Here is a 27,782-nt window from a genome sequence, read left to right as displayed (position 1 = left end):
GTTGAGCCATCGCACTTTGCTTACTGTTCCTACTCAAATACAGTTGACTACCATTAATCTGACCCTGACTTGACCTACGAAACTGGTCGAATTAGCCGGCGGGGGGAATTTGACCGATGTAATAGAGAGTTTTAGTACAGCGTAAAGCAGCAAACGCAAAGAGTTAGCGTTAGCATTGCGTGCACCACACTGCGCATGCGCTATACGTAAACGCTGCTGGAGCTCTTACATACGTACGCTATTTTCAGGATTTAGCGTTGAATGCTAACGCACACAAGGGAAGCCTTACGTACGGCAAGATGGCGGCGCCAGTCGAAGTGAGAGCAGCCCGCTTCCGATCTATCGAGTCGTCTGCCTGCACTGCTAGGCTCTATCCTTCCCCACTAATGCTCGTGTTCGCCTTAGATTTGTGTGATGATGCCTTGGCAGCGGCGCACAGGTGACAAATGGGCGTTGTTTGCGATATCGTCCTCGATTAGCCGGGCAGTAGGCTTAACTAGAGGGTTTGCTTATGTTTGCTCATGTTTGCTGTATCCGCCTTGAGGTGGCGCCCAAGTGTATTTCGCTCGTTCGCTTGGTGTAAAGCCGCATGTGGAGCCGATGCATGTCATGTTTTCCGCGGCAAAACACAGTAGTGTGGTCTGTGCTGTGGTCACAATGCGTGTGTGTTTTACCAACGACGATGATATGAGCCTTGTGGAGGAGGTTTTCGCCTTGAACCCATTCGGATGGACGTCAAGGTGGGCGTCCGTTGCAGTCCGTTGCAAAAAATTGGAAAGAAGTGGAAAATCCACTTTCTGGAAGCGAAATTGCCGGCAAAACGTCCCCTCCGGTATAGCTTCGACGTTGAGTGGATCTGGAGGACACGTAGAACCTGCGCGGTCGCTCTCATTCCCGAAGCATGAGGGCGTCTATGTCATCCCAACTTAAAGAGGACACGTAATATGGGTCCCACAGAACACTCGATTGCGGCATGCCAAGATTAATCGGTGTGTTTTGTGACTCTCGACAAAACAACACTCAAACCAAACACCTATATGCGTAATTAACGCAGCGACTGTGGCTTTCGATAAGCTTGACTTAGGGACACACTTGCGGATTCGGCATTAGATAAGCTCGACATTTCGTGTGGATTTGGCTTTCCAGTACTTTGTGTCTTTACATCTAGATGGCGCTGTATTTGTTTGCGTTCACGTTAACGCTTTTCGCCGTTCCGCTATTCTAAAACACTACCTTGTGCCGCGCAGTGCAGTCTTTCTTTGCGTTAGCGTTGCGTCGCACGCTAACGCAAGGATTTTACGCTATACTAAAACTCTCTAATGTCTAAATACGCCGTTGATACACTATGTGCCTTTAAAGTTAGCTTTGCCATTGCTGCAATATGGTTGTGTTATGCGGTGATGCATAACAAGGGGGGAAAGGCACTACTGTGACAGGACATCGTAGGTGTTCCTTAATTTGCACACGCACATGCAACCTGTCCAGCCGCAGTATGAGCACCGAGACGCCTAATAAGATTACTGGTAGGCCTTTAGAGTGTTAGACAGACCCTGCTCTTTTTCTCGCCCTAAACGCCTTCTTTTTCATTAGCTTTCCCAAAAGACAGATGGTTTTTCTCCACTTCTCAATGCATGGTTAGTGTGCGCATGTACTACTAGGCCCCGTTAATGGTCTCATATTTGAGATAATGAGATATGCATGGTGGGTGACCAGAGGGCCCGAATTGCTACAGAAACATCAGGAACGACTCTGAATGCCTGCCACTACACTTATTTAGCATGTAGGTGCTGATACTGTGATCAGAGACAGCACATGGACGCGTGTGTAATTAAAGAATGCATACTACATACCGAGACGGCCACTTTCCATTTTTTTTCGTGCTTCATTGCATAACATCGCTCTATTGCAGCGAAGCTGACCCCTCAAGTTCAAATTATCGGTTGAAATTTGAACTTGAGTGGCTCAAATTTCCAGTTAAAAAGTTTGGGCCCATAGAAATGTATGAGCGCTTGCCAAGACCTACAGTCAGGATCAAATTAGCTGAAAAATTTAATTAACCGCAGTCAGATTGAAGAGAGTTGACTGTACTGTTAAACCGTACGCACACAGTAGTTTTGTTTAAGAGTAGGCAAGTCCAATCCCTGACTCGGCAACCATTGAACATAATGCGCTTTGTATCCGCATAAACCGTACCAGCTTATTGCGGACGTATCAGTTAACACATCGTGTTTGCACTTTTCGTAGCGCAATCATGGCGGTAGATCAGCCGGGCTGAAGAATGAGCCTCAGAGATCTGAATGGCCTCCAAGCGCAAACGCAGAGGGCACCACAGCATCAAACAAAAATAAGACTTTTGTCGCGCGAAATGAATAAATATTGCGTGTTTTTTACCCTTTCATAGCACTAATCTCCGATTTCAGTTTTTGACAGGTAAATGTGTGATCTCGTGCTATTTCGGTTAAGCAGTACTACCATTTAGTACGTACTTTTTCTGAGCTCCGGCCAACTACGGTTTAACGAGGTTTCACTGTATTCATATTGGTGCGACTGCTTTGTTTTGTTGTAACTTTTATGATGCTGATTCTGTGCTTATTCATCTCATGTCAGCTATTGGGTATGCAAGACAGCCACGATTGTCTTGCGCATATAATGGCAAGATTTCTATGCTCTGAAGTTATCATTCAATTTACTTGTGCAAGTTTGACATGGCGTAGTTAAAAGGAAGGCAAGGGTCGCTAACAGTGTGTTGAACATGTCTTCTGGTACTGAAATACAGGCTGGATTGACGTCACTTGGGACCATGGTGGCTCCAACTCTTACCGCATGGGTGCCGAGGGCAAGTATGACCTGCGGCTAGCCCCCGGCTACGATCCGGACACGGCTGCAGCCTCGCGTGCATCCTCGGCTTCGGGCAGGCCCGCCAAGACGGTCACCACGGACAGCGCGGCTGCCCGTGGGAGCCTGCCTGCCGCAGGATGCTGCCTGACGAGCCGCAAGAGCTCCTCAGCTTCCAGTCTAGTCCCAGATTCTTCCGCAGCTCCGCAGACGATGGAGCAGCAGACTGCAGTGTCGGCTGAAAACCTGACCACAGTCAAGGCAAGTCTGGGCTTTCAGCACAGCAGTGTTGCTTGGCTAGCTGGCTAATGGCATAAACAACAGTTGCTCTTTTGTTGCTTGATATGATATTGCTGTAAATCAAATGTGGCTACAACTGGCTAAGAGTGATTTTGTAAGTTCTGAATGTCGCTGAAATCACGTCCCGAGGTGGTTGTAAAAGATGTGGTCTATAGAGATTCTGAAAACAGTTGGCGGCATTATTGCACTAAAGTCGGGACGCATGGCTACTTTGATAACAAAACATTGACACTCACTCAACAGCTGTGCTGAGACTAGCAAAGTAAAACTTTAGCGCAGCAATTGCTTGGAGGATAGAAAATTTTGCAGGTTGCAAACATGGAAATAACAAGCAGGTGTTATGTAGTTTGAGTTCACTTGCTTCATTGTGTGAAATTGATTAGGCTTTGGTTTTAAGTGACAGCTCTGTTTCAAAATTTTCAGTGGCTCTTTTGAAGTCCAAACAACTTCTGGCAGCATAATTATGCACTGTACTTCTACTAAGCATTTTTCTTGTGCTTGTAGTCTCACATTTAGCATGCTTCCAAGCATAGTGCTGTTAGGACATGACAAGAAAGTTCATTGTGTTGTTGGTGGCAAACACACTTTCGCTCCAACATGCACGATGACATTGCTGGTTGGCTGGCCCATCATGTGCAGGCGGCTGCAGAGGCCATGGCCGAGAACATGCTTATTCGCGCACGTGCCGAGGCTGCCCTGGCCACAACGGGTTCGGAGCAAGACCTTCCCGAGCTACCGCTTGTGCCGGCCACTGCCAGCCAGCCCAGAGTGCTTCAGGCACCGCTCAACAGCCTGTCGCCAACGATGGAAGACCCCGAGACGGAGGACTCCACTGCTCAGCAACCTGCTTCGATGGCTGCTGTGACATCAACTGCAACATCGACCGGCCATAGGTTTGTGAGCTAACTGCACAATCCCTTGGCAGCTTGCATAACACACTTGGCAATTTGTTAGCAAGGTCTGCGCCCATACAATTGCTTCACACATCACTGGGTCCCATTGTTATCAAATTTTATTTTAAACCGCAACATACCGAAGCAGGTAAAATCGGCAATTTGCTTTGCTGTATTGAAATTTTGTTGTATTGAAATTCAACTTTTTATGCTATTAAGTACAGTCGCCGATTGCTTTTTTTTTTTTTTGCACAGAAAGGAACCGCACAGTTTTCTAAACTATTGAGCAATCAAAAAAGGCAAATTTGAATTGGAAAACAATTCATTTTGATGAATTTGGAAGTTGGCGTCGAATGATGTGGTTTTATGCCACGTCAACGATGTCTTCACATCGGCAGTACGATATAACCGAAGCCAGCCACGCTTTAGCGCGCACTCTGCCCTCACGGCTGATAGCGTCGCCTGCACCGAAATGACGCTATCAGTAAAAGCGCCGGCAGCGGAGAGCGAATGCTTCATCTGTCTGTCTCTCGCTCCAAGGGGTCGCCAAAACTCGACGCTACACAACCTCCAGTACTAAGCATGCAGTAATCTTACATGATGCCACGCTGTCTTAGCACGGCCACTCTTTGCACGCGCAGCAGGTTACCTCTAAAGCAGGGTGCTCAGCTGCACTTACCGCCATGCACAGCCACGGCTGAGATGGGCACTAGAAATCGTGACGCACGCCATCTTACCCCCCCCTCACCCGCCATGGTCGCTCAGTGGCTATGGTGTTAGGCTGCTGAGCACGAGATCGCGGGATCGAATCCCCGGCCACGGTGGCTGCATTTCGACAGGGGCAAAATGTGACAACACCCATGTACTTAGATTTAGGTGCACGTTAAAGAATCCCAGGCACTCGAAATTTCCGGAGTCCTCCACTACGGCGTGCCTCATAATCGGAAAGTGTTTTGGCATTGAAAACCCCATAGTTTATTTTTAACTTACCCCCCCTCCCCCGTCCCTTGTGCAGGCTTGATCGCGTTACCACAAGCTTGCTTCCCTCCCACTCTTTCCCTCTGCTTGCGCGGGAAGGTGGCATGCAGGCCTGAAGCCACCGTCTTGTGTCACCTTTGTACACCTTCAGTCGCACCTAAAGCACGAAGTGTGCAAGGTGCGATAGGATCTCATCGCACTTGGACTTTATGTGAAACGCGATGCAGTTCCACTTTGCCAGTCTCTCTTGTTGCGTGGCACGCAATTTGAGAGGTGCTGTTCGCAAGCAGCTGCTTGTAATTCAACCATTTGATCATCTGTGTCCATGGAAGTTTCCATTTATGTCTTGGCATTCCTTTGCGGCAGAAGTGAAATTTTGTTGTATTGGAAATTGCATACAAACACACTTCATGAAATTCAGGTTCTAAATACACGGTGTTCTGTGGACAAGAGGTTATGAAAAATTAGATAGTTCATTATATCGAGAATTTTGTTACATTGAAGTTCGTTATGTCGAGACTTAACTGTATCCATGTTCACTGTGTCGATGTTTGACTGTATTGTGAACCAGTGACTTCGTTTTCTGTCTTATACTCCCCCTGCTCCTGCAATTACCTTAATCCTTCAGTGATGCAGTATATTTACATAAATATCTCTCATAGTCGAAGTGTTGCTTCAGGATGCCAAGAGGCCCGTGTGTTAATTGTCACTTTGCCAAAATCTGCCTTTTTCTCGCCTTTGCCAGCATCAAGACGAGCGGCCGCCACCGAGACAGCGCTCTGCTGCACCACACCCGTGCCGCTCCGTCCTCGGGAGGCGGCACCGGCTCCGAGGCCAGCCGCACGGGCTCCTCCAACAGCATGAGCGTGTCGGTGCCTAACCTGTCTCTGACTCTGGGCCACACCAACGAGTCCGTGGCTGGCCTGCTCGAGACGTTTGCAGCCGTACGACGTGCGGGCAGCAGCAATGCTGGAGGCGGGGCCTCCTCGGCGGGCAATGCGGCCGGGTCGCTGCTTCCGCCGGCGGTGAGCGCGGCCGTAGCCAGCGGAGGAGGGTCGCTCTTCTCGCGTGGCTCGAACAATGTCAGCTCGCTTGTCCGCTTGGCGCTCTCCTCGAACTTCCCAGGTGGGTGGTGGTGATCTTTGTGTTCGAATGAGTTCTGTCCGAGCTTGCTAGTTGATTGAGCTGTCCGTGACCAGAACAGTGTAACAACTCCACTCCCGGTGTTTTCCTTTTGCAATAACTGATTGACTTTGTGGTTCACGAAAAAGTGACATCCAGCCGAGAGTAGCATGAAGCTACGAAGAAAAGATTGTGCAGGATTTTCGCAAGAAACAAAAGAAAAAAGAAAAGTCTTAGTTAGGGGATCAAACCTGGCAACAATGTCTTTTTGAAGTTGTCACTCTACCTGACACTGAATTTTTCTTCAACTGCATAACTCTGAGTAACCTGTCGTATATCTTCTTCTTTCCTTCTTCTTCTTTCTTTTTAAAGCTGTAATGAAAACTGTAAAGTTAAGCAGAAATGCAGCTCCCCAAAGAATGATTTCACTCAATCTGCACACCGAATGGGCATTGTGAAAAACGCACCTCGGGGTCAGCTCTGCAGCAAGGCAGTATGTTGCTCTGAGCCCTCCTGGGGCCGATTCTGGTGTGTTAGCACTGCTGAGGTTTATTGTGATTGGTCTCCTCTGCATTAGCTTTGCTTGCCCAAACGCTGAAGGCCACCCCATGGGTCTAGTCATCCGGTGTACCTCTGCTACGGTCTCTGGAGTTACGCTCATGGAAGATAAAGTCGTTGACTGCGTTGTCCCGAGGTGGCACCGTTTTGGTGGCACCTTGGTGACAACCGTTGACGCAGCGGTCGCTTTGAGAGTTGGTGCTGGCTGCTCATTGTGCGCAGTGCCTTAGTATAGTGACCGACAAGCTCATTTGTACTTTGACAGCAAAATGAGGGGCCCTACAATCGGAATATGACAAGTGGGCTATATGTACAGGTGAAACCCGCAATAACGAAATCCAGCGACAACAATATATTTTCATATCCCTGGCAAACTCCCGTAGGATTCAATGCATTTCGTACTTCTCTACAACGAAATGTTGCTGTACTGCCGTCCTGCATCGACTAAATTTGACGGAACGTAATCCTGCATATTACCTACTCGCACAGGGCTAGCAGACTCCAAAATGTTCTCAAATGCGATTGCTTTGCACTGAAATTGTGTAAAATACCAGCACATTACACTTCTGTTTTGGCGTTGCCATTTTTGTTTACACAAACAACCAAGCGCCGAAAGTGATTGCGTGCACTGGAAACACGTCGTGGCCCCCATCTTGTTTGTTGATTTCCCATATGAAGCGCCACGCATGTTGCTACCGACATGTGTAGACAGTTTTCGCACACCTAGTGGAGCGCGTAATGTGCGCCTCGGTGAGAAAAATGCAGCAAAAACAAGGAAATCCACACCCCACCATCGTGGAAGTGTTTATGGCGCTTGAGACGGCAGTCGCAGCATGGAATGCCGTGCATCGGGCCGTGATTGAGCCATCGTCCGGGAATACTCATCCCTTGCTTCAAGAGCGCTGGTTTTTGATACCAGCCGACAGGCATCACTGGTGACTTTGGCGCTGGACATAGATTTGTGCGAAGGGCCGTAATCTTGATCGATTGGCTTTGGGTATACGAGATACGATCACTTTTGTGCTTGGCACCGGAGCTGTCGGTGCCTACGTGCAACAGCGTGTGCTGGAGAAAGGCTGCTGCATATGTGGAGTGCTGTTTCTCGGCATCCGGTGGCCAGTTACGCAAAATCTCGCAAAAGTGATCGTACCTCCTAAAGCAATGGACCGACAGTACTGCTCCACTGCAGTACTGCCACTGCTGATCGACGCACGTGGCGCACTTCATACTGTTGGAAATGCGGTTCTATATACTCGAGGGGAGCTTGCCAAAGTAGGCTAATGGAATTGCCACAGTACTGTTTAGTTCTGCAACGCATTACCTGTCTGCGCTGTCTCATTTCGCAACAACGGAATTCTTGCGAATGTGAATTTTTCCCCATTCCCCACCGATTTCGTTATTGCAAGGTTCATCCGTATATGGTCTTCAATCCTGGAGTGTGCGGGGCGTATACAGTGGAATCGCATTGATACGATCTTCGTGGGGACTCGAAAGTAATATGTATCATCCAAAAATCATATTTTACAAATAATGAAGTACTATTGGACGTTGGCCAGATAAGGAAGAAAAAGCGTATTGTCCCAAAAAAACGTATTAAGCACAATCGTGTCAAGGAGTCCACTGTATTATAGCCAAAAGTAGAGGGGCTGTTTTCTCGGCACGCCTCTATTTGGCGCTATCCAAGAGCAGAAGCAAATAGCTGATCAGTTTAGTGGCCATGCATATGTGAGCATCCTGTTGTTCTTCGGGGAATTGCTCGAAGCCTATTCTGTTAAAGGACTTGAATCTGAGCTGGAGGTTTCAAGATTCCATGAACGGAATCTCAGGTACTCTAGCTCAGACTTCGAACTCATTCATAATGTGGCATCATAAACGCTTTCCGACACCCCTTAGCTTGTGTAGTTTTGCCCTAAATGGCTGGCTTGTTCGAGCTCGTGCTTTGTGCAGAGATATCATTTGGCAGTTTTTCCTGTTTAATTGTAATATTACTGCATTACTTGCCTTTCACAATAACAAGAAGGTGTGTTGTCTGCAACAGTGTCAAACATAGAAAAGAGTGTAAATTTAACTTTCGTAAATATACGTTTGGGGCTGGGCAGTCCTAGACAACGGCTTCTTTCTGTGCTCAATGCCGCTGTCCATGACATATAGCTGCAGTGCACTGTTGACTTAAGGCATGTTCTTTTCTCTTTGTTTTTCAGTTGAGCTCTTAGATGTTGAACAGCACTCCTAGGCGTGTGCGAATACTGAATAGTAGATTTCAAATCTGATATCAAGGTAGACAAAGAAGAAAGAGCCCAACATTGAATATCAAAAGTCTTTCACAAAATTTAATGCTTGCAGATATTGGGCAAGAATATACAGGACTGCACATGCTCAAGAGTCTTCTAGCATTGCAAAGCAAGAATGTCACAATCTATCAGTAATATAGGTAAATAGAAATCAAGATGTACAGTACGATCTACTCATATTAAAGGAAACAACAAATTAGCATGCCTAAAGGCACTTTTGGTTTCAGAGTCCTGCAGTGTATTATGGCTTAAATTGATGCTCCTTGGAACTCCTTCGCACGAAATCGTGCGTTATGACTAAATTTTCGTTGGATCTGATTACCATATTTCACGCTCATGTAACCTGCTCCAAGAACTAGAAAAATTGAACAGTAATGTTGGGGTGCAGGTTACTTGCTAATTTCGCCTTAAGGTGTGGCTTAACGACAGTGCGGCGTGTGCTGCCATTATCTTCAGCCAGCGGCTGGCCAAAGATGCATCGTGGACGACTCATGCATTTTCTTCTTAATTTCTGGGCTGTTGCAATTGGGGGTGATAGTATGCAGAAAATTGCAGTATATACGACACCTGTATACTTCGTGCTGAGAAAGTTCTGGTGCTGAAGAACGGGCTGAGTGCTGAGAAATCTCTGTGTGCTGAGAAAATTGTATAATCGTGGTTCCACTGTGCATATTTTGCTGCGGCTGGATTAAATCACTTGCTGCCGAGAGCCACTGTCCTAACAGAAAGGCTTTTTAAAAAAGGTTCTGTGCGTGTCTGAGTGCGTGCATGTGCAGCACGTTTACGTTGCCACGTCTCCTTTGTGCAGAAGCGTGCACCTACCATTTTGCCTCACGTGCAGCTGTAGCGTTGTGTTCTGATCAATAACAACATATTGTGTCTCTTGCAGAGGTGCTTGCCGACTTGCTTGGTGACATAGCTGTCGGCAATGAGGCGTCCTCCCAGCTCGGCAATCATCTGCCTGCTGGTGGGTTGCTCTCCGCTTGTTCTTTCCGAGTTTTGCTCCTAATTGGTGTGCCTGCTCCTAGATGGCGTTCTCTGTAGTTTGGGTGGCCCTAGTTCAGCAGCGGCTTGCTCTTCATTTGCAGTAAGAGAGAGTAGAATAGTGCAGGGAACAACATTTATTTACACGTTGTTGCAGATCATGTGTTTGTTGGCACCTTCACATAGGACCTCCTTTGGCACAAATAAACATCGGTAAAGGAACACCCATATAACTCAGTAAATCTAAAACTTAGTTGCCCATGCTTTACATTGGTCAGTATTCTACCGCTATAATGAAATGGAAAATGCAAGATCTGAGGTGGTATCGGTCACAGAAAAAGTGAATATCTGTTCACTCGCAGCTCAACATACAGTCGAACCTTGTCACAATGAAGTCACATACGACACTAAAAAGATGCCTTCATTATGTCTGATGTTTGTTACAGGTGTACACGCCAATATTGGCAAAAACAAATTTTAAATCTTATTTCTAATTCATTATATCTGACATTTCGTAATATCCATGTTTGTTATGTTGAGGTTCGACTGTATAGCAAAAAAGTTAAACACTTGGTAAGAGCAACGTTAAATGTCACATTCTTGATCCGCATGCGCATCTTCGGCAGCCGCTTGGCTGGCCCGCAGTGTTTGCAGGGTTTATTGTGTACTCCCAATAATTCATTGTATCAGTGCTCCCAACAGCATGCTTGAAGTGTAGTTTGGTGATGGGGTCAGCCGAGCGGCGAAAGTGACCAGGCTTGTTGCGTGCAGGTGGCTTCCTGAGCACGGCACAGAGCTATCCGAGCCTGACCAGCACCACCACCACAGCGGGTGGCACAGTGGTGGGTGGTGCCGGTGGGGGCGGGGGCTTGACTGTCAGCCTGACCTCCATGTCAAGCGAGAGCGAGCAGGACTTCCTGGAGACCTGCCGTGCCACGACGCTCATGGCCGACCTGGAGGACGACGACGACTTGCCCGATGACGACGACAACGAGGATGACGATGACAATGAGGATGACGACGACTACGAGGATGTTGTGGTAAGAACGGTGCTTTTCTTGCCCCCTCTATCTACCAAGGTCTGAAAGTAGTGCAAACAGTGGGGTTGCGGGTTGGAGAGAAGAGATGGGTAGCTGCGTGCACTGAAAAGGACTTTCCGTAGCTGACTTTTATGTTTTGGGACTAGTGTATGGTCATGTGTGCCTTGCTAAGCCAGTGCAGGTTGAGCTGAACACTGACTTATCAGTATTTGCTGTAAGAACTCCAGAATGTAGAAGTGCATCGCCCCCCCCAAAAAAAGGCAAAGAAACGAGCATGTAAGATGAAAGATAAAGAGAAAACAAGGTGAGAGTACAGCCGAGGACAAAATTTTGGGAGCATGCAATTCACAAAAACAGTTCAATTTCCTAGCGACTCCACCATACAACATAAAATTTAGGTGAACAGTGTGTTGGTCATAAGGTTCACATTTAGATTTAACAGCACATGCATTAATTGTGAAGAATTTTTTTTTCCCCTTGCAAATCTTGTGGTTTCAAAACTTAGCAAAGGGGCTTGGCCAGAGCGAGTTTTTGTATGTTACTGCCTAATTTTGAATCTGCTCACTGATGCGGATGAGATAAAACAAGGCGCACCTCTTCTGTGTTGTATCCTGTTTCACTGTTGATGAATCGGTAGTTTGTTGTGCAATTACATCTCGAACTATAGCCAGCTTGCTGAAGGCCACGTAAACTATTTTGTGAGTGGAAGCATTCATAGTAGGGGTGTGCGAATAACCAATAGTAAAGTTTGAATCGAATATCTAATCGAATCAGGAACGAAATGCCGAATATTGATTCGAATATCGGGAAATCTTCTGAAAAATTTAACGCTTGCAAATTTTGGCCAAGGAAACCCTGTCACACATGCTTGGGCATCTCCTAGCATTGTGTAACAAGAATGTGACAAGGTAACAGTAACTTAGGTACATAGAAATCAGGATATACAGCTCAGTTCTGGTATATGAAGGTATGGAAAATATTTTTTTTTATCAATAAAATTCTCGTTAAACAAAGTCAAGTGCTCTTTTTTCTCTGGAGCTAAAGAATTAGTGTCGTTCTGTTGTATTGAGTAAGAATTAGGTTCGCAGTTTAATGGTGGACCTGTATTTTATGGTAATCCTTTATCGCATATGAAGTTTCACTTTGCAGTTTTTCTCTAAAGTATAGAAGGGCTTTCCCATCTTTACGGCAGGTGGGTTATCGTGGGGCCAAAGTTTGCAACAGATGAAAGCGTGGACCATGCATCATGTGACTCGACCACTGCTCGTGCATAGCTATTGTTGGGTCGGTGTGTGCTGACGGTACCACTAAAGAGCAGGCGGCATTTCATTATCAGGTTCGGCATGATTTCCCACTTGTCGGAAATTCATAAATCGGGAGCATCGCGACAAATTCTCGCGATGACTGCCCTTTCCCCCCTTTCTGCAGAGATGTATGCAGCTGGGCGGTCAGCCTATTGTTGCTATCCCGCACACTCGCTTTCATTTGCGTGGCGGTTTGTTGGCTTTATGAATGTTGCACGATTGTTGTGAACAGATCTGCGTCAATTTGGCACCAAACCATAACTTTAGTCGATAAAACACCCAACGAAGTTGCACTGATTTTGCCTAATGGCCTAGGAAGTGTGGCTGTGACAAAAATTTGCCGCTTGTCGATACGAGAACGGGCCACAAGCCACCGCAGAATGCTCACCGGAAATGCCCAAGATTACACGTGCGGTTTAGATTGACGGCTATTAAAGCTGCGTTGTTTGTCGCCGCATGTCCCACACAATCTGAATGCGCTTCCGGCAGTGAATCGGCCCGATCTTCGCATGTGCTTTCGCACTTCCTGAAGTATGCGCTGCTTTTGTTGCCCTTCCCTGTGGTTTCTGCGTCACATTATCATTTCTGTCGGCCTGAAACAACAGAGATGACCCTGCCGTTCTGCAAATGGCAAAAGATGGCCGATGTAGTGAAGCGCATGCAGTCGGGCAGAAGTGCTCACGGAGACAGTCCGTAACTCCATCAGCCGAGGCAGCTCATCCATTGCACTGAAAACAATGAAGTGCCATACTTGCTAGTGTGGCACCGAGCACAGGGGGCTAGACGCAGTGCTATGTGGGTCTCTCCATTGAATACATTCAAGCCCACTTATAACAACATTCAGGTGACAAGGAAATTCCATTGTTCATCATCATCATAACCTATTTTAGGTCCACTGCAAGATGAAGGCCTCTCCGTCCGATCTCCAATTACCCCTGTGCTGCGCCAACCGATTCCAACTTGTGCCTGCGAATTTCTTAATTTCATCACCCCCCCACCCTAGTCTTTTGCTGTCCTCAACTGCGTTTTCCTTGTCTTGGCACCCATTATGTAACCCTATTGGTCCACCGGTTATTTAACCTATGCATTACATGACCTGCAAAGCTCCAATTCTTTCTCTTAATGTCAATTAGAATATCGGCTATGCCCATTTGCTCTCTGATCCATGCTGCTCTCTTCCTGTCTCAATGCTACGCCTATCATTCTTCGTTCCATTACTCTTTGTGCAGTCCTTAATTAACTTGTTTTCGAGCTTCTTTGTCAGTCCCCAACTTTCTGCCCTATATGTTACCATCGGTAGAATGCACTGATTGTGCACCTTTCTTTTTATTGATAATGGTAAACTTCCAGTAAGGATCTGAGTATGTCTGCAGTATGCGCTCCAACCCAATCCCATTGTTATAACCGATAATTGTTATAACCAGGTTGCATGAAAAGAGTAAAATAAGGAGATGGCAGAGGTGTTGTGTGAAAACTATAATGTTGACTTGTTCACTGTTTAACTCTGCTTCCTACATGCTCCAATCGCTTGTAACAAGCCGCGGCTGTCGGCGTTCAAGAATGGCACTGCTATAACAACTGCAAAGAGGGATCACGGGCGGCAAGCAACACGCGAGCTCCGCCGAGGCATCGCTTTGGTGGCTCCAAAAGGGACCTTTTAGAAAATGTGAGAAGGTTGCCACGGCAGGCAGCCTCTCGGCTTAAGAGATCCAGAAGAAATGCCGGGGCAAGATCGCCACAAGCATCTCGCCACGTACTTCTCACTGGCTTGCACTAGAAAACCCCATGTCCGTCAGCTTTGCGTTTTTTATGCCAAGCTTGCCGACATCCTTCTCCAAGGCATCCAGGTGCTCCACATAGTGCAGTGGAAGGTCCCTCACATAAACGAAGCGCAGGGGGATTTTAATCATCCGCAGGGCCTCCTGCGAAATCATCGGTGTGGCAGCCTGCCCTGCTGCGTCATTGCCACCATCACTGTTGCTGTCGCTGTCCGATGTAAACATGTTTGCGACGATCACCTCATCGGTTAGAAGCACTTCGTTTGTGCTTTCTTTTCACTGGAAACATTGTGCATTACTGAGGATCAGTAGGCGAATCAGCCATCTTCCGTTTCGGCGGCGAGTCATGTGAAGCTGAGAAACCATGTAACCAGCAAGGATGAGCATGAACGGCTCAATCTGTTGGCAGAACTGTGCGGCATGAGGTGCCAGTAAGCAGTCTGGGAACAGCATCCAGCTATGCCCCAGTGCTGTCAGCGAGGTTGGCATGATCCATTCGTGTTTCGGAGGGTGGGGTGGCGTAGAGCTATGGGTGCAGCCCGTTCGTGTTCGAAGGAGTTGTAGGGCAATGGGGGAGAGACGTGCAAGGCTGGCGATACGGTGAAGGCTGGAAAACAGCGCGTGGTGGCAGGCAGCGACTAGAATTTATTTTTCTTTTTTTCTTTTCAAGGATTTTGCATGCCATTGCCTTTCGGCACGGACACCCAGTAGCCAGAATTCATCGTTATAACCAATAATGCAACATGCCGGCATTGTAGTAAGTGGGTTATTTCACCATAAAAAAACATACAGAAGTTGCCGGCGCAGCAGCTTCTCATTGTTACAACCAATATATTGTTAAAACCGGCATCATTATAAGTGGGTTTAACTGTATCCCGAATATTCTAACAATCACTATTTGATTTGATTCTATGATTGTTTTAGTGTTTGCACACCCCTAATTCACCATAATCTGTTCACTTTGCCATAAAAGGAGCTTGTAAAAAAATTTGTGAGCCAGAAAGTTGGCTCAGAGCCTGAGAGTTTGACATTTTCTGCAACCTTCGATGATCCTTTCTCATTGCCACCTCTTTCCCAGGTACAGATTTATTTATTTATTTATTTATTTATTGATTGATTGATTGATTGATTGATTGATTGATTGATTGAGTCTGCATGCCCTGTTGCTTTATTCTTCCCAAACCTTCCTTTCTGCTTCGTGTCAAACCAGGAGGAAGATGGCATGGAGCTGCGCAGTGGCAAGCGCCGTAGCTGGGACGATGAGTTTGTGCTGAAGCGGCAGTTCTCGGCACTGATCCCGGCGTTCGACCCTCGCCCGGGCCGCACCAACGTGAACCAGACCTCGGACCTCGAGATTCCTCCGCCAGGTCGGTCCCCACCATCTTCCTCTGTCTTGTCTCTCTCGCCCGTGCAGTCGCGCCGCAAGGTGCGAAACTGCGGAGGCACTGTTGTTGTGTCGTCCGCAGTCGTGTCGCCTGCTGCGAGTGGTCGTAGGCTGCCCCACCTGCAGCAGCAGCAACAGCAGCACTCGCATCCACACCACCATCACCAGCGGCATCATCCGCAGGGACGGGATTCGCCGCGCGGTAGGTGGCGAGCTCGGCGGAGGTGTTGCAGCGTCTCTGGAATGGCAGCAGTTGGATGTTTCCGAGCACATCTCTTCCTTTTGTTTTGGCTTACCCTCTTCCTTTTCTTGTCTTTCTTCGTGGGACTTGGAGACTCTGTGGATTCTTGATGGTGGAAGTTCGTGGTTTGTGGGATTTTCCAGTTTTTCTCTGAATGATGTGTCATGTGACTGCTGGCTCCTGGTGATCTGTCTGACTGAAATTGTAACCGTGGAATGACCGTCTCTCTAGTTGGATGCAGCTGTCTCGATTAGCACTCCTACCATGTTCAAGGCAGTTTCTGAAATGTGCCATTGAGCACAACCTGTTCCACTGTATGTCGTGTTTGCTAGTTTTGACACTACAAGTTCAGATGCATTTATTGTTGTCTGAAAACAGCAGTAAGTAACTTTGGTAGATTCGATGTATGTTTCAAGACTGATTGCTGTAAAAACTCGGTGGCGAAGTTGAAACAGACTAGGCGGCATTCAGCTTTGCATGCTCTCAGAAAGAAACACAGGAAGGTTGAATACTAGTGGGTTAAAATTGATCACCTATTGCAGCGTGGTAGCATTTGCCCCGTTTTCTGGACTGCAGAATTTTGGCTTGGAAAGGTTTCAGTGTAATGAGCATTACATCCTGTCTAGCCGTAGATGCAGATGTCACTTTGTTAGTTATTGCATTGATTTTTTGGCAACATTCTGCAGTGTAAGTTTTGTTTGCCTTCACTGTCGCTCACGAATACTGCACCTTTTGTGGGAGCCTGTGGTTGTGGGTGCCTTCCTTGACTTTGTTTTTTATTTTCCTGTCTTGCAACAGTTGTTTCTTGTGGTGTGCACTTGAGAGGGAGAGGTAAACTTTATTAGTGCTCCTCCTTGCTTTCTTTTGTATTTTTGGTTTGGTTGACAAGTGTGAAGCTGGAACTTAAGCATAATAAATGCCGGACCAAGAGCTACTAATGTAGTGACAGTTGTTCACAGACAATTGATTGACGCACTAGTGCTTTGTCCCGAATGATTTGTGGTAGGCTGCTCTTATTGCTAACAAGCAGTGTTAGGCAGTACTACATTAACGGTGACAGATCGTGCCTGCATTGTTGGCAGTAAAGACATCTGGACTTTTCCACGTGTGTGTGTGGGTGTGTGTTTTTTTGAGAGTAAAGGTTCAGGGTTTGTCTGCGCAAGTCTTAAAAAAACAGTGTCATGTGATGTCACTGTCTTGGTCTGTGGTGCCTGTCATGGGAGGTTTGCTCTGACCTGGTGGACTTTTTGCGTCTCTACGCAGGCACGGACGAAACAAACGCCGAGGAAGTCCGGGAATCGACGCTTCAGCCACGCTTGCAGCTCACTCTCAAGGGACCCAACCTTCCTGGGGTGAGTGGGTGATGTCACTGTGAGCTGGCCCAACAGGTACCACTGCCTCCAGGATCGTGCCAGCTAGAATCGCGTGCACAATGAAAGCGGCATGTAAGGCAATGGAATGCAACACCCGCCACAATTGCTCTTGTGGCGTGTTAGCACTCTACTGCCGAGGGCGAGGTCCACAGGTTCAGTACCCGGCTAGGGTGTTATGCGTTTTGGCGGAAGCAGAATGCAAGAAACACCCGTGTAGTGTCATGTGGGAGCACATAAAAAAAAAAAAAAAAACCTCAAATGGTCGAATCTTCAAAGCTGTACATGCCGCACCACTTCGTGATTGCGCCAAGCACCACCCCGAAACAGTCTGCATCCCCGTGCTTGACCAGAAGGCAAACGGGCACCACGCTGCACCAACACCTGCGACCCTGTTTGCCCTGAATCAGCACTATCTGAACACTTAAAGAAATAGTGTTATGGAACACTTGGCAGATGGGATAAAACATGCAGTGTTTCATTGAATCATAACAGCCTTCTCCGTATGTGACAGAAGCTGTTCAAGCTCTCTGGTCAGCCTGCTGTTGTGTTCTTTATGCATCAAAGCTGCAGCTGGCGAGAGCAAGTTCTTGACCTGTGGTGCGTTTAAATGTCATGGGTGCAGCTGGAGGCTTGGCTTCACGTCTGTCAAGCATCATCGTAGGCCGAGTGGGCCATGTAGTTTTGACGAATTCTCTGCCAGAGTTCTTTTGTCTTTCTAACCAGTGTGCGTGTGGAATTTTCTCATTGGTAGGTTCCAGACCTGGAAGTGGACTTGGTGGACCCTGAGTGGACCATCTTCCGCGCAGTGCAACACTTGGTCCAGGCATCCGAGATGGGCTCCAAGCAGGACAAGATTCGCCGCATCTGGGAGCCCATGTACATGTGAGTCGCCCCGATCCATTTTCTGACGTTGCTAAAACTGAGGTTTCCATCAGTTCCCGTCTCTTAGCGGTCTGTGTGGCAGTCCGGCTAGAAGTGTTCCACCTCCTTGGTAATGAATACCTTACTGCTTTTACTCTTTTTATTAATTCCTTTTTCAGACAGTTCTTGCTGTGTCACTGTAGCTATCAAATAGAATGTGTGGGACCTTGTGGCAAGAGGACAAGGCTTCTTCCCACCGCTGCAGCATAGCTTGCACAAACTAATAAATGGCTCATGTCAGATGTTATTAGTAGGGTAAAATGGTATTTATAAACTCCACCAGACTTCTGTAACGCCAGAGATATATTTTTGTGACATACATTTGGCCAGGTGGAGTACATATATGTTGAAACAGTTTGAGCAGCTTCACGGTAGACTCCCACCACCTCGTTTGCTGTTCTTACCACAACTCCTACTCTATCCTGAAGCTACTGCAAGGAGTGTGGTTAAGGAGAGGCCTTGCCTGATCTATTTCGGTGTACAACTGCTGAGGTCGCAGGCCAGAGCATCAAGGATATTATGGTTCTGGCATTTACTAAAGATTGTTGGAACTCTGGCAGTGACTACTTCATATCTACAAGGAGAACACTGTTCCATTGCAGAATTGTCTACAAGGCAGCCAAAGAAGACTTGTCACCATCAAAAGAGGTGAGTGGAGGCTTGCTGTTCTTTACGCAATGTCTAGTTAGCATGGCTCTTTGAAAATTCAGGTTTATTTAAGCTTGCTATACCTATTGCTAAGGGGGCACACTAGTTTTAGAGATCAGCAAATCGCGAAAAAATCAACATATTGAAAACGGTATTTTCAGAATTTGCAGCTATTATTCTACCGCTTCGCCAAATTTTGCGCATTCTACATCAATATTTTAGCCGTAATATAAATTTTTGGCACCAGTGTCGGCTAAATATAAGCCAAAGTTTCCGTAAAAAAGCGCTTTTTCCACGGCGCGTGTTGACCCCAGCAGTCATTCGGTCGTGCTGACCGGTATATCTTTTGAAAGAGCAGTCTCTCGTCTTCATTTTTCCGGCACCACCGGCTCCGTCCACACATTGGCAGCGATGAAATTCCGCCTCAAAAAGAAGCCCCAATGCATGCCGTAAATGTCGACAAAGGCACTTGGCCTTCTGCTAGCCACATAAGCGGCCAGACTGGCGTTGTCTGCATAACTCCACGGCTCCTGCGCACATGCCGTGCATGCCAACGAGTTTTCCCACGCTGACAGGGATGTCGACTCCGACTCCAAAGTTCATTACGAAGTACAAATTTAGAAAAAGATAAGAAAAGGAAGAGGAAGTCTGCGTACAACTTCAAAAAATGACTCTCCGCCACACCACTTCTCAATGACATCGATAACAGCCCGCTCCTGTAGTCGAGCAATGCCAGAGATCCCGATGGCGTGTTAGGCCTAGTCCCCCGAAGCGCTCCTGAAAACTGCCGCGTTTCATTGACGTTTTGGCACGTCACTACTATTCTGCAGCCGAAAGTTTTGCGGTGTATTGACAGTGAAGCTCAAGGAAAGCTTCAAGCATTGACGTCAACTCCTGCTACTGACCAAAAATCGGAACTACTAAATAGCGTTAACGACACTGCTGCTGGGACAAGCAAGCTGGCTACGTCTGCTGTGCACTTGCAGCAGGTGCTCAGAAAGCATCACCGTAGTGGCTCTAGCCAGACAGACTACATTCCTGGAGGCTACTAATGCAATAGCGCTTGCAAATATAAAATATTTTGTGTTCTGTTATAAAAATAAGCTCATTTTGTTTTTTCAAGGTTTCTCAGAACATAATTTTTTCCGTTTTTAACTTGCCGAAGCGCCATCTCAGTCTTCAGGGCAAATAGAACCATAATTTTAACAGCGGCATGTAGCTACATGTGTGTACTACACAGTGCTACGAGCAGATTATTTAATTTTGATTTTGTAAATCTTAAAATCTGGCTACTAATTAGACCACATGATAGTCATGTCTGGAGATCGAACTTCAAGTTGTGGTAAAATTGGTAATACCTGCAATGTAAAAAAAGTAGCCCTACATTTGTGTTCCTAACACTGTGCAGTATGCAGCCATATGTCTTTGTAAAAATTCTGGCCGATACGCCTCTTACAATTGTTCCAATAAACAATAGATGATTAAGTTTAATGATGTATGGAACCACTCAGTCGTTTTTAAAAATAATTGTATCTTTGAAATCAGCATGAAAAACTCTGTCGGGTGACAACTTTTATTAAATTTAGTAAAAAAAAAGTTTATAAACAGCCCCCCCCCCCAATTGCACATTTGCGACGGTCTTGTGTGATTTAGTATTTTGGCCGCATCTGTTAAAGTAAACTTCTCATTAGCCTAACTGGTTATCAACACCTCCATGTTGACCCTGAAAGGAGTGAATTATATACATTGAGCACTAGTGTAGTTAAAACAGCAACTTGACAAAAATTGCTGCAGGAACTGAATTTGTTCTTGGGGGAAAAAAAATTATTTGCTTCAGAGCAGCTTTCTCACTGCCAAGAAAGAATGCAATGGTAAACATTAGTGTGTGATAAAAGCAAACTTCCAGCTTGATGGGTCTGCTTTTAATGCAAAAATGCTTCTGTACTTTCATTAGAATGCATGTTAGAGAAACCCACACAATCGAAATAGAGAACCTTCCACTACAGCCTCCTTCATTATCCACTTTGCAGCTTTGAGATGTTAAACCCTAGAATTAAAATTTTCAACCCGACATGCACGTGAAGTTGAGAAAGAAGGCAAAACAGGCATGTAGGAACTTCCAACTTCCTCCTTGTGCCTCTCGCATTAATGTTCATTATGTGTAGTCCCCATGGCAGCTAGCCCGATATGCAGTCTTGATGCAGCGTGACTGGAGTGCATGTTTTCGTGCCTCGCAGGAGCTTCCTCGGCCGGTGCCTGTGGTGCGCCCTGCATCGAGCTGCAAGGGCAGCTCGCGGGAGGGCGGCCTGTCCGCTTACTGCCCAGGCACGGGGTCCGCCCTGGAGGACGGCGGCTGCCCTGTTGACGACGTGCTCCAGCTGCTGCGTCTGCTCAGCACACACCGCAGCCGATCCAGCCACGGATCCATTGGTAAAGAGCTGGCCACTCGCTTGCATTTAAAAGGGATCCAAAGCAATTGTTGACAGTTTTCCACAAAGGCTTTAGCTTGGTTACGATGTCTTTCCTGAAACATAAGAGCTGAAATACCTCATACTTTTGCATTGATTGTCACCAAATTATTGAAAAATTGAGGATTTGATATGAAATAATTTTTTGCCGACCAAGCTTTACAGCAGTGGCAATCATCAGAATTTGTGCGATAATTGTTAGTGTGATTCCTAACAAGCTATGTGTTTCTATGATGTTAGGGGCCATGCGCCAAAAGTGTCGCTCTGACACAAGGCTTCCACTTCCTTTCCCCCTCTTATTATCCCATGCAAGCAGGCATTGAGGACATCCTGAGCACAGTGACCGTGGAGGATTTCCTCAGCAAGAAGATCACCAACAAGCTGGTGCAGCAGATCCAGGTGTGTTTACGGAAGCTTGTGCCATGTCTGTTTTATTATTAACTTTAATGCCTGTACTGTTTTGTACCATCTCGGCTGAAGCCTCTTGTTTGTCATACGTGTAATCGTGCACACGAAGAAAGACTTAAGTACACACAAAAGCGTCCACCAAAATTTCGAAAGTAACAACCATCATTCGCCAAGTGCTTGCTAGATGGTGCCACAATACCGCACTGCAGCAAACCAAGGCAGGTGACATCAGTGCCTTGTTAGTGCGTATACAGACAGTTGCATACACATGCCATCAAGGTCCATAATTTGCTATCTCAAGTCCTTTCAATCGCAGTTTGATGTGAAGAGCCTTTAGTTTTTTGGTGCATGAGGTCCTGTGCACATGCCTGTGGTTACATCAGAAAGGACTTGTAGCACCATAATGCATTACTGCCTGTCTTTAGTGCGCTGGTGTTTTCAAAGCATTGAGTTGATGTCAGAAACTGCTGTGAGTGCCAAAAGTGTGATGAGCAGTTGAACTGTTGCCACCTTCCAGGATCCCCTGGTGCTGTCGTCTGGTGCCCAGCCAGACTGGTGCGAGCACTTGACCTACAATTGTCCCATGCTGTTCCCGTTCGAGACTCGCCAGCTTTACTTCTCGTGTACCGCATTTGGAGCGTCACGGTAAGCTTTGTGTTGAGCCATCTTGATTTGGTCTGGCCTGTGCTGATGCTGAAGGACGATGGTTCTTCCCTAATAATGGAAAGGTTCGAGCAAGCCCTGAAAACTTGCATCAGTGCTCTAGCAGACATTGTGCATTTTGCTTCCAAGGGCTGGAATGTGTGCTGGCAACCATCGACTTGAAAGCAGCTCTCAAGCATGGGAGGTGCATCGCTGGGTGCACAGAATAATCATGGATACTCGGACTTGTGAAACTTGCAAAACTTTTGAAGATGTCTGCATTGCAGTAATACTTTATTAATTCTCATCCTTCGGTCCCTGTAGGCATACATGTTATTAAACAGCATCAAAGTTTCGGTAACTCTGGCGTTTTTGTCTTAACACCGGTTAAATTGGACGACCCACGTAGCGTGGCGAGTGCAGGGTTTCGCAGTGTGTGCGGAATGTCGCGCGACGTAAAAGAAGCAATAGCAGTGCTGGTGTCTAACCGAAATGAAGCAGCGGAGTCTGCATTGCCAGTTATCACCGCCAATACTATCGCGATAAGAATTTCCGCCTATCTGTTTCATAGCGCGTGGTGCCGTCGAAAGCGTAGTGCACGATTTTAATAGGTGATTACCGAAATGTGGTGCTGTTCCCTGCTGCAGACTGCGATCATGTACGTTTCCGGGTTGCTAGATCACTTGTGAACATCAAAAGGCAGGAGGCACACGCAATCCAGAACAGTATATAGCCACCCCGGTCGGGGCACGCTGCATTCACACTTATCGCCACCAAACCTATTGTGTTAAGCATCTTCACCTATCTGTTTTACAGCGCTTGGTGCGTAGTGCCATTGGTAGCATGCATGCTCTTAATAGGTGATAATCCAAACGCGCCACCATTCCCTGCTGCAGGTGGCGCATTGTGGGCATCACGTTTCGCTTCAGGGGCATCCTGCGTCGCCCACCAGCTCAGTTTCGCTTCGGTTTTCTGTTGTCATCTTAAAACACCAAGCAACAGCAAAACAACAAAACGCGCATCGTGCTGCAACGATCTGCGCAACGCTTCGCATTACATAAATGTCAACGTAGATGTAGAGTCGGTCAAATTATTTAGTTACTTTGGATCTATGTTTTCCCAGTTACCATAAAAACCGGACTATAGGTCAGACTGGAATATAGGTCGATCCCCCAAGTAACGAATTAAAAAAAATGAAAAAAAAAAATCTTTTTCAATGGCAAAAGTACCGAAAGATGCCCGTACCTTGAAACAAATGCGACTCAGCAGGTTGCACAATGGTGACAGTGTTTATTTAAATGCTTCTCGCATGTGCACCTGGCCAAGTTTTTAACAGTATCGCGCGACCATCGACCCGTGTGCTTGTCAGCACCTTATTAACAACCCTGAGCGGCGAAACAAATGAGGTACGCATGTGTGCACATGCCCTTTCGCTATTTCGCCGCTCCGTGCCGTGATGATAGGGTGCTGACAAACACGCGGGTCGATGGTCGCGCGATACTGTTAAAAACTGGCCGGGTGTACAGTACACAGAAGGGCACGAAGTACGCAAGCGCTACTCCGAATCAGCGCAATGCCTTTGATCAGAGTCGTTCGAAGTAGAGTCGGATGACGAGTGCTGCTTGCTGCCCAGTCCATAAGCGTGCGCGATCTCTACTGCTTGCAAACGGATGCACTCGGCAGTCACAGGCAGCGATCTTGCACGCAGCTCCCGGACGGACTCCGCAACCTTGCCTTCTAGTTCTACGGTCCGCTGCGATCCGCCCCCGAAATGACGTTTTCTTTTGGTTGCTGCAAGTTGTAATACGTTGCTTTTGCCTCCGCCACTACCGAATGTGCCGTGGGCTTCTGCGTACTCAATCGCCTTTTTCTTGAAGGCGACGGTGAATTGACGTCGGCTGCCGCTCATTTTGAAACAAAATGTGAAAACGCAGCCTTTAACCAATATAACTTTGCGACAATGGAAACGCAAAATGCCGGTGCCACATTGTCGCCACGCCGCGCTGCTGCCGATAGCAATGGCGGCTGTTTACTTCATCCGCCCATTGTTGTAAAACTTCCGTAGTTTTTCCGCCACTGTCCGGTATATAAGACGAAGGTCGACTTTTCGCTATGGTTTCTTGAAAAAAAAATTCGACCTATATTCCAGTTTTTACGGTAGTATGTACGTTCTTTCCCAAATTTTTTTTCCCAAGACCTGTGAATGAGGGTCTATCGTGTGCAGTTCCAGCCCAAATGGCAGCCGTATGATGTCCTCCTCATGCTGTGCCTACTGTTGTTTGCTGCAGGTCGATAGTGTGGCTTCAGAACCAGCGCGATGCCAGCGCGGAGCGCCACCGTGGGCCTTCTCCGCGTCGAGAGGACCCCCACGAGTTCCGGGTGGGCCGCCTGAAGCACGAACGAGTGAAGGTGCCTCGTGGGGACAAGCTGCTCGACTGGGCCATGCAAGTGATGCGCCTGCACGCTCCACGCAAGACCGTGCTCGAGGTATGCCGCCCACGGGGGGACGACCAAAGACGCCTCTTGTTTTTTTATCACTCAGTTACACTCCTCAGTCCTCCAGGAATTCTTTGAACTTCCAGGCGAGCAGCCTCCCGGTTTCTCGGATGCAAATCAAGACAGGGAATACAAAACTGCACTGGGTCGCAGCAATTGTTGTCGGATACACCTGTTTCTCTAGACTGTGTCTGTTAGCTTCCATCATGTTGGCATTTCTGTGCTGGTCCATGCACTGTGCATGGGGAGGGGGCGTCGGTCTGTACAATTTGTACAGGTCTGTGCATTGACACCTGCATCCAAATGGCGATGTGGGGCAGTGCCTCTTGCAGGTGGCACTCGACAATGTCTGCTGGTATAGCAAGCGCTTCCAGAGGTCATATGGATACTTACTAAATTCTTCAGCAGTGCTTGCATATAGTAATTCATGAAAAACAGTGGGGTCACAGGAGCTGTGAGTATATAATGGGGGTCTCGGCAACCTGCAGGAAAATTTTGTCAGGACTTGATGAATGTAGGTCCCTTTGTAGACTACAAACATTAGGTTCAGGCTCAGGCTTCCTTTCTTTACCCGCTGTTTATACCTAGCAAGCATTCTTCCTAGCGTAGCACCATGGCAGCCTCCTGCTTCCTTCTTTTCTTTTTTCTCATTTTAGCAGCACATTTTCTTCTGAGCACTAACTTCATTAAGCTACATTGGCCATTGGCCTGTTGTTTGATTTACGACTTGGCCGTATTCATATTGCACAAGCTTACAGCTTAGTCAGGGTGCAGCTTCATAGGTTGCACCTTGAAATGCGAGAGAGGGGGCAACCCTTTGACTATTAGTTTTGCTCGACAGCCCTGAACTTGCAGCATGTGCTGTACAAATGTTGTTTCAGCCCCACTGTATTGCTATAAATATATGCTCAGGAGTGCATGATACATCTCTGTATCCAAGAATGTATAGCAGAGGCAATGTGTAACAGAATTCAGCGGATTGCCGTTACCGTAGGGCATTTGAGCAAATATGCATGTCGTTTTCTCATGCTGTAGTATACGACAGTGCTGCAACTGTGATAGATGTACAGCATCCATTGTTGCATTACCTAAAAGTGCGCATCGGCACCACGTCAACACAAACAAATGTGCCCTTGCAGGTTGAGTTCCAGGATGAAGAGGGCACGGGCCTGGGACCCACTCTGGAGTTCTATGCCCTGGTGGCCGAGGAGCTTCAACGACGGGACCTGTGCATGTGGCTCTGCGAGGACATACTCACAACCAACGACAAGAAGGTGCGCAATCAGTGGGAATGCTGCAGTGAGCCTTGGCACGCCGTGTTGCTACCTTGTGTACTACCCGATGCTGGTGACCCTGTAGCTGTGGCACCATAAGGCTGAGCTTGAGGTCGCTAGCTTCGTTGCTACGACTCTTCCAAGAAGCCGTGATACATTTTTGGAGAGACCGTGGAAAAAAAAAAAAGAGAAAGAAAGAAAGAAAAACATCCGGGAAAGCGTAACTGTGAGGAGGAAAGCCACAAATCTCCTCAGGAGTGTCACAAACGTCCCTGAATGGGCGGCAGTACTGCTATTAGACATCTCAGTGCTTGTACTGCAACTGGGGACAGCACACCTGTATAATAAAGAGAAGTACGATGTTCCATGACGGTGGCCCCTTTCCACTCATGGTATGCTTCACCGCAATATTTTGTGTATGCTCCACCGCATAACACAGCTCTATTGCAGCAAAGCTTACTAAAGAGAACTGGCAGTTGGGCATCCTTGTCGGCCCCAAAATAAATGTAGCCTTGCGCTCAGTTCCCGGTGGCTTTAACTAGGGGTGTGCAAATGCTGAATAGTAGATTTTTAATCCAATGGGATCCAGAAAAAGAAAAGCTGAACATCAAATCAGATATTAGATATTAAAAAAAAAAGTTTAATGACCAAGTTTGTGCAAGAAAACACAGTGCTGAATGTGCTTGGGAGCCTTCTAGCATTGCATAACACCAGTGTAGCAAGCTATCAGTTACTTAGGTACATAGATATCCAGATACAGTATGGTCTACTCTCAATATAGGGTAGTCCAAATTAGTATGCCAGCGCTGATTACAGCTCAGATGAAGGTCTGGAAAATTTTTTTTATCACTAGACTATCTGTTGAATGGAATGAAGTGCTTTTTTTCCTCTCCGAAGCTAAATAATTAGTGACAATCTGTTGTAATGAATATCAATGAGGTTCTCAGTTTAAAAGTGGACCTGTGTTTTGTGCCAATCTTTTATTGCATGGAAAGCTTTGCTTTCCAATTTTTGCCTAAATTACCCAAGGGCTTTCTCATCTTTACGGTATATGGGTTATCGTAAGGCCAATCTGCGCGACTGACAAAAGCGCAGACCGCGCATCACGTGACTCGATAACCGCTCCATGTGTTGCCATCAATCACGCTGTACGGGTCGACCACAGTTGGTGCCGAAGGCAAAGAGCAGACGCGGTTTCAGTACCGGGTTCGGCGGGATTTGTCAGCTGTCAAAGATTCTTAGAGAGCATCGCAGCAAGTTCGCTCGGTCACTTGTGGAAACAAACCGATTGTTGCAAGATATAGCACATTTGTCTTTGCAGCAACTTGCGAGAGAAAATTTCCCTCTTCACTGACTAACTTTATGTGACCACTGCACTCAAACGCGCAACGTAAGATGTGGGAACATTACATAATGGTGACGTATCAAAGGGGAGCCTGATACATGGAAGTCAATGGGATTTAGGGTGGGACCATAAAGATGTGGCGTGGCAGTGGAGAGAAGGCAAATGTGGAAAACATGTCAACGGGTTTCCACTGTATCACTTTTACATGATTATACGTCGCTCTGCATCGTACTTGCCGAAGTATGTGACCGACAGTGTTCCCGGCACTGTGCACAGGTGGCGAGCTTGGCACAATACCGGAAATGCTGGTGGCTGCATACACTCGTGTGTCTGACGCTGAGGGGCCCAATACAGAGTAATGCGAAATGTTGTGAAAGTAACACTGTCTCCGAAAGCAATTGGCCAAGGATGCCTCTTCGGGTCGGGGTCAAGCACAAAATGAACCCACACCATTCCTCACGAAAACGTGCTCTGTTGCCATCTTGCGAGGGTGATGACG

At 47.0% G+C, this 27,782-nt stretch overlaps 1 protein-coding gene across 2 annotated transcripts in view; it reads left to right on the top strand.

Annotated features, from left to right (window-relative positions):
* Ufd4 (ubiquitin fusion-degradation 4-like) overlaps positions 1-27,782 on the top strand; it is a 157,999-nt gene that overhangs the window by 111,994 nt on the left and 18,223 nt on the right. Inside the window, exons 24-37 of one of the 2 annotated variants that reach the window (XM_065428317.2) lie at positions 2,777-3,096; positions 3,775-4,028; positions 5,752-6,131; positions 9,867-9,944; positions 10,733-11,001; positions 15,294-15,450; positions 16,972-17,060; positions 17,833-17,963; positions 18,605-18,650; positions 20,888-21,080; positions 21,432-21,517; positions 22,044-22,171; positions 24,457-24,655; positions 25,804-25,938. In XM_065428317.2, the coding sequence (XP_065284389.1) occupies positions 2,777-3,096; positions 3,775-4,028; positions 5,752-6,131; positions 9,867-9,944; positions 10,733-11,001; positions 15,294-15,450; positions 16,972-17,060; positions 17,833-17,963; positions 18,605-18,650; positions 20,888-21,080; positions 21,432-21,517; positions 22,044-22,171; positions 24,457-24,655; positions 25,804-25,938 (2,465 nt within the window). The remainder of the gene's footprint in view (positions 1-2,776; positions 3,097-3,774; positions 4,029-5,751; positions 6,132-9,866; positions 9,945-10,732; positions 11,002-15,293; positions 15,451-16,971; positions 17,061-17,832; positions 17,964-18,604; positions 18,651-20,887; positions 21,081-21,431; positions 21,518-22,043; positions 22,172-24,456; positions 24,656-25,803; positions 25,939-27,782) is intronic. The other variant, XM_065428318.2, reaches the window with a different exon arrangement.

This window comes from Dermacentor albipictus, chromosome 7 (genome assembly GCF_038994185.2).
Source record: "Dermacentor albipictus isolate Rhodes 1998 colony chromosome 7, USDA_Dalb.pri_finalv2, whole genome shotgun sequence".
Classification (NCBI taxonomy): Eukaryota; Metazoa; Arthropoda; class Arachnida; order Ixodida; family Ixodidae; genus Dermacentor; species Dermacentor albipictus.
The sequence above is the reverse complement of the archived record's forward strand: the minus strand, read 5'-3'. Positions and strand labels throughout refer to the sequence as shown.